We start from the raw sequence: 9,925 nt of genomic DNA, 5'->3' as shown, positions 1-9,925 counted from the left end.
TCGTGGTATGCGTGGCTTGGTGGTCAGCACGTGAGCTAGCTAGATGGGCATGCATGCATGTATTAGTTGCGGTGTTTAGCAGGTTGTTAGCAGCGGCCGGTGGAGATGGCCGCGTCAAGCGCGTAGTGCGTGTAGCGTGCATGGCCGGGCTGATCGTTTGCATGCAGCGGATAGCTAGCTGGAGAAACGTGGGCGTTGCGTTTGCTGTAGGACTACAAAGCGGCCGCCGTGGGTGTGCTCCTCCAGTTTAGAGCTAGCAATGTAGCCATTGAAAAGATAAAGAAGATTAGGGCGTGCGTGCGCCCACGGCGGTGTTCGTGCGCCGGCCCGGAATTTCTTGTGTCTTGTGTCTTCTTCTACCTCTAGCTGATAGTGAGAGAGGGATGCGGTTTCAACACTGCTCGGGCAAACCGCATATTCGAGATTCAATGCGGTACCGTATTATGCATACCTCAAGCTCAAGATGCCAGTACCTCGGGGGTCATCACAGTCAATGGAAACATATAACGCTCTCTCCGCACGGAGGAGCACATTGCGGCCCTCGCAGCAGAACCACAAAGCAGCCTCTTCAGTCAATCCACCAGTTCGGTGATTGATAAGCACATTTCATACACATAATTTTGATCTGACCATCAATCCTTGCTATGAACTATTGCATATGTGAACAAAAATCATTTAAAGAGATCATTTACTTGTGACTTGTTGCTTTTGCAGAGAAGTGCGATAAGGCACTATAATCGTCAAGATTCCGTCCATGTGGATATCGAGATGAGCATATGAAAGAAGAGAAGGAAGAGGGACTTGAGTGGTATAAATGTTGAAGCTTCAAGGGTCTGCCTAAAGAAGAGCAGGATCAACTTGTGAAGGAGGAAGATAAGTAGAAGGGCCAAAGAGCAAAGTGGAAGATCAGATCGAGGGGTCAAAATCCCTAGCCATCTCCTTTGATCCCCTCCGGGCCTGGCATCTCCATCTCTCTCCCCCTCACCACATCTTCTTCACCTCCGGCCGCCGCCACGGCCAGGCTGGCGTGGTGGTGCGCCTCTGCGCCATCCATCACCAGCACCACCGTACCCTAGCGCGCCACCAACACCTCCACCATCACCTCCACCATCACCCTGTGCCTCCATTCACCACCATCCACAGCGCCGCCTCATCACCTCACGCCGCCGCCCATGCATCTCCCTGCCACTCCTCCACCTTTCTTCTTCTCCTAACTCTGCTGCTGCCCTTCTACTTCTTCTTCCCGCATCCCCGCTGCTCTTCTTGTTGCACCCCTGCTGCTCCTCCTTCTCCTCTCTCCAAGCCCCGCTGCTGCTCCCTTCGCCTACCTTGCTGCTCCCTGCCTCTTCTCTGAACCTTTTGCTGCTGCTCCTTCCCCACGAACCTGCTACTGCTCCTTTCTCAACGCTCCTGCTGCTTCTTCTCTCCCACACCTCTTGCTTTTGCTCTTCTCTGAACCAAAACTATTGTTTCTTTCTCTTACCCCGCTGCTGTTCTCTCCCTCTACTAATCTTGATGCAGATTGTCTCCAACTCGCCTCCCTGCTGATCTTCTCCATCACCTACACCATCTACAGCTACAAGCCTAAAGATTGACCGAGAATTAATCTCTGAATCTCTCTCTTCTCTTGCTACTGTACTCTCAATTTTTGTACTGTTCTACTAAGTTGTTTGTTCAGTTTCAGATTTTTGCTTGTGTAGTGTTAAATCTGTCATATGTGAATTGTTCTGGGGCATGTGACTCCCTGTTCTTGTATGAGTTAATTAGTTAAATTGGTCACTTGAGTACTACACTTGTTGCGTAGTCGTGTTGGTTCAATTTTAGTTACTGTGTTGCTCAAGTACCTGTGATATATGAATATGTGCGTTTGAGTGCGATGTGAAACAATTGTATTATGTCCATAATCTTGTTTCTTCCCTGTGTCTTGTACGTACTAGTTATATATACGTATGTGTGTTCTAGTCTTGTTAATTCTCTTTGTTCAGAATGTCTGCCTATGTAGTTTCTAATTTCTCAAGCTTAAGAAAATACCAAAAAGACGATTAGTAAAATCTGAATTTCTCCTTGTTGTTTACGCTTTCTTTGTCCTCAACCCTGTCTAGTTTAGGCTATTATTTTCTTGCAATCCTCTCTTAAAATTCTGTCACCTAGCTTTAGCTGAGCATCGTTGCCATTGCCTGGTCCCTGAGGAGAACACGACATCCCCAGTTTGGGCATGAAAAACCCACTGTACTTACCATCGATCATTTTGGCGCCGTTGCCGGGGACTAGAGTCGTGCGACCGTGTTAGGCTATAGACTAGGTTTTTCTTGTTTTTCCCTTTGTGCTAGATATATGTGATATATCTCTAACCCCTAACCCTTGTTCAAGTTATTTTCTCTTTCTTTGCTTGGTCATTCTGCAGGTTATTGCATCTTCTCAGATATGGCTTACTATTTAGATTATCATGCTTTTGTCGAGCAACACTACAAACAACACGGAAAGTATTCAAGACTTGATAAGTAAGATTTCCCATCGATTAGATGATTTAGCTCAGTAGCGAGAAATAGTTTTTGAGGATAGGCCTAGCTCTTATGATCCTTATTCTAGAGGCTATCCTTATGTTGCTCCTACCTACCATATTTTTGGATTTCAGGGCCATTCACCCGCTGAATGTCAGCGTGGTTACTCTCACCCTCCCGATTGTTATGGCATGAGCTTCGCCCAACAGCCTAGCTCATACCAAAACAATTACTCATATGGGTGCCTGAAAACCAGAATATGTCATATAGGAGCAACAACCCTGAGATCTCATCATTTGCCTCTAGTTATCCAATGCAGGGATTTAGGTACAATGACGAGAGCAACAACTATGCACCACAACAATGCGATTCACCTCCTACTCATATACCTCAACACCAGGAGATGTTGCCAATGGAGTTAAATGGTCCTCGATTTGGTCAACCAACACCTTCAACACAAGTGCCCACACAAGATGATTTTGATGATATAGACAAGCTCACATTGCTTAGTCTCGAGTTCATTTGGAGTGTTGAAGATGATCCAATGAGGCCGGTGATACTAGAGGAAATGAAGGAGATCAAGAGTGGAAAAGAGCTAGTGGAAGAAGTAAGGAAGATTGAGAAGAACATCAACGCTGGTAGTACTATCTCCTCCCTCCTTGAGCCGAGTGTTGCCGAGATTCCCCTTGATACATGTGAGGTTCCAATACCGTCACATCCAGCTGAGCAAGATAGTAAGCATCCAGAGGAAGAAAGACCTCAGATTGAAGAAGAAATACTTGAAGACAAGGAACAAGATGATCCAGAGCTCGAACAACAAAGTGATCAAGTTGAAGACTCATCATCTATTACTCTTGAAGAAGCAAAAGAAGTTGATGTGATTGAAGATGAAGAACCAGAAATGCATTTGCCCATCGTCCTACAGGAGCGTGATTTAGCAGGTTTATCCAATCCTCTTGATGACATGCTTCCTTATGAGATCTTTGTTGTTACTTTGCATTGCATTATACCATCAATTAAGCTAGATTTGAAAAATTATTTGCTTGGACATGATCATACATACACTTTTGGTGGCATTGCTCTCATTCCCGATGATGACACTTATTTTCCTTATGCTAGTCCTATGCTTAATGAAACATATTATTCCCATACTAGTCTTGAGCTTAATGATAAATTTCATCCTCATGTTAGTGTCGACCTTGCTGATTTCTACCATCCTAAAACATGTGCTTTATAGCTATGCTTATGTAATTGGATATTCGATTGATGACTTGGAGGGTATTATCCCTACCACTTGCATTGTCTCTTTGGTTGAGTGCCTTTTCAGTTTTTTGCTTGTGCACGAATCAATACATGTTGACCAGGTTCAAGGTGACATTCCTTGGGACCCTGGTGGACTCAGAGCATGGGGATGAGGAGAAGCAAGGGGGCACACACGAAGAAGAGTGAAGCTAGAGCATCCATGAGGAAGCAAAAGGAGAAGAGCTGCAGCTTAGAGAGTGATCAAGCGAGTGCTACATCATCAAAGCCCGGTGAGCTATTTCATGACCCATTCCGAGTATATCATCCATTTATACATGCTGAAATCAAATGTTATTTGGGTTGCTTATTAATCCATTTCTTAAATGTTGCCCCACTGAATTTTATTTGACATATGGTGCTTCATGAGAATATGCGAACCGATTGTTGAATGCCATGTAAACTAGTGATCTACATATTGCGTGCTTTGCTGAAATTAGTGAGAACTATTAGTTTTGAGTGCTCAAGTCCCAAGTACACTAGAAAACTTAATCATTTTCTGCTTTTACCTCGATACACCTAGATCATTAAGTGTCAGATGCTGAGTTTGTGCCTAATGTGTTCCCATTCAGAGCAATCACTTACCACTATGGATTAGCATGCTATGTTCTCTGGATCGGTAGCATGTGAACAAGACCTAGTTGAGTGATGATTCTTGTGTTTGTTCATTAAAATAGGCATATCTTATAGTGTATAATTATCTGATCTACCTAACAGTAGCATGTCATGTTCCCTGGATCGGTGTCTTGTGAAATCTGGTTTGATCGGATAGGAGTTAATTATATTAAAAAATGTAATTGTTGAACCAGGTGTATACCATGTTCTCGGGATCGGTGGTATGTTCCTTTGGGGAGACAAACTAAAAAAATACCAATAATTGGTCGAGCCAGGTGTATACCATGTTCTTGGGATCGGTGGTATGTTCCTATGGTGAGAGTAATAAAAATAATCATTGCTTTATTTCAGTAAATAAGTGATTTGATCACAAGATTTAATTCAAGTTCCTTTTGTTCTCAAGATCATGTTCTCTTTAGGAACCTTTGGCATAATCAGCATTTGAACTTGCTAATCTTCTTGCATCATTGTAAAAGTTGAAAATGATCTAATAGTATCCTATTGCTTTGTAGCACTCTTAACCATTGATTTTCACTAGCTAAGTCCAAAGCATGCGATGTTTGGAGATCTACTTTACTGGGACATTCTCTAGTCAGCTCACTGTTCACCATCTAGCTCTTGTCATTTGCCTTTACTTGAGGACAAGTAAAGATTTAAGTGTGGGGGAACTTGATAAGCACATTTCATACACATAATTTTGCACTCAAATATACTATATATTGTGATCTGACCATCAATCCTTGCTATGAACTGTTGCATATGTGAACGAAAATCATTTAAAGAGATCATTTACTTGTGACTTGTTGCTTTTGCAGACAAGTGCGATAAGGCACTATAATCGTCAAGATTCCGTCCATGTGGATATCGAGATGAGCATATGAAAGAAGAGAAGGAAGAGGGACTTGAGTGTGATAAATGTTAAAGCTTCAAGGGTCTGCCTAAAGAAGAGCAGGATCAACTTGTGAAGGAGGAAGATAAGTAGAAGGGCCAAAGAGCAAAGTGGACAATCAGATCGAGGGGTCAAAATCCCTAGCCATCTCCTTCGATCCCCTCCGGGCCTGGCATCTCCATCTCTCTCCCCCTCACCAAATCTTCTTCACCTCCGGCCGCCGCCACGGCCAGGCTGGCGTGGTGGTGCGCCTCTGCGCCATCCATCACCAGCACCACCGTACCCCAGCGCGCCACCAACACCTCCACCATCACCCTGCGCCTCCATTCACCACCATCCACAGCGCCGCCTCATCACCTCGCGCCGCCGCCCATGCATCTCCCTGCCGCTCCTCCACCTTTCTTCTTCTCCTAACTCTGTTGCTGCCCTTCTACTTCTTCTTCCCGCATCCCCGCTGCTCTTCTTGTTGCGCCCCTGCTGCTCCTCCTTCTCCTCTCTCCAAGCCCCGCTGCTGCTCCCTTCGCCTACCTTGCTGCTCCCTGCCTCTTCTCTGAACCTTTTGCTACTGCTCCTTCCCCCACGAACCTGCTACTGCTCCTTTCTCAACACTCCTGCTGCTTCTTCTCTCCCACACCTCCTGCTTTTGCTCTTCTCTGAACCAAAACTGTTGTTTCTTTCTCTTACCCCGCTGTTGTTCTCTCCCTCTACTAATCTTGATGCAGATTGTCTCCAACTCGCCTCCCTGCTGATCTTCTCCATCACCTACACCATCTACAGCTACAAGCCTAAAGATTAACCGGGAATTAATCTCTGAATCTCTCTCTTCTCTTGCTACTGTACTCTAAATTTTTGTACTGTTCTACTAAGTTGTTTGTTCAGTTTCAGATTTGTGCTTGTGTAGTGTTAAATCTGTCATATGTGAATTGTTCTGGGGCATGTGACTCCCTGTTCTTGTATGAGTTAATTAGTTAAATTGGTCACTTGAGTACTACACTTGTTGCGTAGTCGTGTTGGTTCAATTTTAGTTACTGTGTTGCTCAAGTACCTGTGATATATGAATATGTGCGTTTGAGTGCGATGTGAAACAATTGTATTATGTCCATAGTCTTGTTTCTTCCCTGTGTCTTGTACGTACTAGTTATATATACGTATGTGTGTTCTAGTCTTGTTAATTCTCTTTGTTCAGAATGTCTGCCTATGTAGTTTCTAATTTCTCAAGCTTAAGAAAATACCAAAAAGACGATTAGTAAAATCTGAATTTCTCCTTGTTGTTTACGCTTTCTTTGTCCTCAACCCTGTCTAGTTTAGGCTATTATTTTCTTGCAATCCTCTCTTAAAATTTTGTCACCTAGCTTTAGCTGAGCATCGTTGCCGTTGCCTAGTCCCTGAGGAGAACAAGACATCCCCAGTTTGGGCATGAAAAACCCACTACTTACCATCGATCAGTGATTAAACACCCACACACCGTCAAGCGTGCCCAGAGTAATCTGCAACAAGACCGCCTGGCACGCTCCGAGCTCGCATAGCAATGCGGCCCCCACCCCAGTCCCCGCCAAACAGCGAAATCCATGCCACGCGTACATAATTACGCATTTAAAATACCATGGGCATAGGCGGGGGGGCACGACTACGACACGCCCCAAAAAGCGGCTCAACCGCACTAGGGGCTTCCCGCCTTATTATTTTTTCTCTCTTTCAGGACTTTACTCTCTGGAAACCCCGTCCGGGAGTATGATTGCCGGATACACGATACAACAACCAAGGAGGCAGAAAGCTACGTCGCATCATGGAATTCCCAGGTGGTCTCTGATAACGAGTGAAATACCTGCTTTAAATACCATTCCTCAGCTTTCCCTTGGAGGGGACATGTCAAATAGTCCCACTTTTTGCTTATCGCACTACTTGTATCATTCTGCTTCGATGCACCTTTTTGAATAAACAATGCATAGCACTAGACTATTACCGCATTTCTCTATTCTTTTTTATATATATGTTCATTCATGACATTCAGCACCCGTACACTCTGGTACGGCCAATACGCCAGGGGCTTAAGCGTACCCCATAATACGGCGTGAGAAGTCCGAACACTTTTGACAGTGCGGCACCCCGAACTTATAGCATTATATGCATCAGCTCCGAATCATGTCTTGAATCAATAGTTGGGTTTGCCCGGCTCCCATGTTTTGGTACCTTTTGTTCCGCTATATCGGCTTTGGGTAGCACTGCGAGAACTACTACGATTGTGCCCCGGTTCATCTGGGCAAACACCTCAGTAGAGAAAGCTAAAACTGACTATCATGATAAGGCGAGAGCTGGTCGCTGTTCGAGAGGTCTCGAGTCCCTAAAGACTTATGCCTCTTAGAGCGAGGAGTCGGCTTTGTCCGGCTTAAGGCATGTATAGCGCCCTGAATTCGGCCTTCCGAATACTAGGGGCTTCACCAAAATTTAAAATTGTAGACTTCTATGGCTAAGTGAGAGTGATAAAGTATTATAGTCCGATTGTCTTGTTCATTGTGCTGAGCACCTCCGTCGAAGGACCCAACAATGGGAAAAAGAGTGCTCAGATTTATCCCGAACACCCCAGCACTCGTGGCATGGGGGCAGAAGCCGACGACTAGCCATCTCTTAGATTTAATAAACTACTGCACAGAAGGTAATATTTTAAATTCAAACAAGCGTTGCATAGCGCATGTGAACAAGTTTTCATAATACATGATCATACGAGCAAGTTCATTCAAAAATTACATCCTTCGCACACTCGTCCGCCACAAGACGGGCACCCTTCAGGACACCCTCATAATACATTTCAGGGTGGCGATGCTCCTTGCCCTGCGGCGGCCCCTCCTTCACCAGCTTCTCGGCGTCCATCTTGGCCCAGTGCACCTTCGCACGGGTAAAAGCCCGGCGTGCACCTTCGATGCAGATGGACCGCTTTATGACTTCCAGCCGTGGGCAGGCATCCGCAAGCCGCCTCACCAGGCTGAAGTAGTTGTTCGGAAGGGAGTCGCCAGGCCACATCCGGACTATAAGGCCCCTCATGGCCTGTTCGGCTGCCTTGTGCAGCTCGGCCAGTTGCTTCAGCTGGTCGCTCACAGGCATCGGGTGTTCGGTCCCAGTATACTAAGACAAGAACAACTTCTCCGTCGAGCTTCCCTCCTCGGCCTGGTAATACCTCGCGGCATCCGACATGCTGCGGGGCAAATCTGCGAATCCTCCTGGAGAGCTCTGGACTTGGGTAAGTAACAAGTAATTTACTTTCACATGCTTGCTTTGCATATTGAATGCCTTACCTGCCGCTATCTTCCTCGTCGCCTCAATTTCCTGGAGGGACTTTTGGGCTTCAGCCTTGGCATGCTTTGTGCTCTCGAGGGCCGCGGCAAGCTCGGACTCTCGCGTGCTTCTTCACGAGAGCCTGGAGCTCTTGCTAGACCTCGCCCACCCGTGCCTCTTGTTTCTCCCGCTCGGTGCGCTCCTTGGCCACTTTGTTTTCGTCCTCGGACAACGCTTGCTTCAGGGTCGCCACTTCGGTTGTGGCCCTTGGCACATCCATGATGATCCTGTCATTTTGCAACCACATGTTTTTTTATATATATAGACAAGGTATTACTTACCTTTGTTCTCCTCGAGCTGCCTCTTGGCAAGGCCGAGCTCTTTCTCGGACCGCTCGAGGTTCTGCTTCAGTGCGGCGACCTCCGCAGTCAGTGCGGCAGAGGTCAGCAGCGAATCCTGCATACGCATACGGACATACTTATATTAGACTCCTGCAGATATTATTTGATCCTCTATTCGGCTTTTCTTTGTGAACACCAAACAGAGCATCAGGGGCTACTGTCTATGCGGTAATATTTTCCTATATTTTAAATACTTACGTCAAAGCCTGTTAGAAGGCTGGCACAGGCTTCAGTCAGTCCGCTCTTGGCGGACTGAACCTTCTTGATCACCGCACTCATAATAGTGTGGTGCTCTTCGTCGATGGAAGCGCCGCGAAGCGCTCCCCGCAGGTTGTCCGGTGCCTCTAGATGGACAGAGGTCACCGGCACAGGCGGCTTGCCCCTCTTGGAAGGGGGCCGCCTATTAGAGTCCGGAACCACTGGAGGTTCTGGCGCGGTGTTCGGCTGAGGGACGAACTTCGAGCCCTTGGGAGTCTTGCTCCCTTTGCTCCTGGAGTCCGGAAGGTTACCTTGAGGCACCTCCGGGACTATCTCCCCCCGGCTCGGTGCCCCTTGAGACAATACCTCGACATTGTCCGTAGGCCAAGGAGAGGAGGCGGTTGGAAGTGTATCACTATTCATATCCGACGAGTCCAAGGAACCGTCCGACGAGAATACGTCGATACGGGCTTGGGGCGGACTGCATAATCATATTCGACGTTAGGAGAAGCAGTGCAACAAAAGTATGTTATGAGTTACTCTGGTATCCGAATACTTACGACATCGCTAGGGGCTTGGCCCTGAGTAGCCACTCGTCTTCGCCATCGGCGGAGGCGGTGGAACGGTCCGGAAGAAGAGTCCTTCCCTTCTTGGACCCTTCGGCCTCCCCGGTTGGGGCGGCCTTCCTTTTCTTGTCTCCCCCAGTTGGAGGGGGAGAATCTTCATCTTCCTCCTCCTCGTTTTCACGGGAG

The 9,925-nt window shown here is 46.7% G+C and overlaps 1 protein-coding gene across 7 annotated transcripts; it reads left to right on the top strand.

The window, feature by feature from the left end:
• The first annotated feature begins 924 nt into the window (after positions 1-924).
• LOC123190210 (uncharacterized) lies at positions 925-6,406 on the top strand. Of its 7 annotated transcripts, none has more exons than XR_006496221.1 (4): positions 925-2,501; positions 2,808-3,442; positions 3,866-4,033; positions 5,231-6,406. XR_006496221.1 is itself a non-coding variant. In XM_044602807.1 (3 exons), exons 1-3 carry the CDS (start codon positions 2,425-2,427, stop codon positions 3,874-3,876), a joined length of 723 nt encoding a protein of 240 aa, XP_044458742.1. In that variant the 5' UTR covers positions 925-2,424; the 3' UTR covers positions 3,877-6,406. The 7 variants fall into 7 exon arrangements, 2 of the variants coding, with proteins under 2 accessions (XP_044458742.1, XP_044458741.1); XR_006496220.1 differs by having other exon boundaries at positions 4,610-6,406; XM_044602807.1 differs by having other exon boundaries at positions 3,866-6,406.
• Positions 6,407-9,925: the final 3,519 nt, after the last annotated feature.

Source organism: Triticum aestivum, chromosome 2A (assembly GCF_018294505.1).
Source record: "Triticum aestivum cultivar Chinese Spring chromosome 2A, IWGSC CS RefSeq v2.1, whole genome shotgun sequence".
Taxonomy (NCBI): domain Eukaryota; kingdom Viridiplantae; phylum Streptophyta; class Magnoliopsida; order Poales; family Poaceae; genus Triticum; species Triticum aestivum.
This window is presented reverse-complemented; position numbering and strand designations above follow the sequence as displayed.

Bases quoted from the DNA above. Each gene is read 5' to 3' on its own strand.
- LOC123190210 (XM_044602806.1), top strand. From the start codon at position 2,425: ATGGCTTACTATTTAGATTATCATGCTTTTGTCGAGCAACACTACAAA. The intron at 2,502-2,807 runs GTAAGATTTCCC...ATTTGCCTCTAG, and splicing joins AAGTATTCAAGACTTGATAA to TTATCCAATGCAGGGATTTA.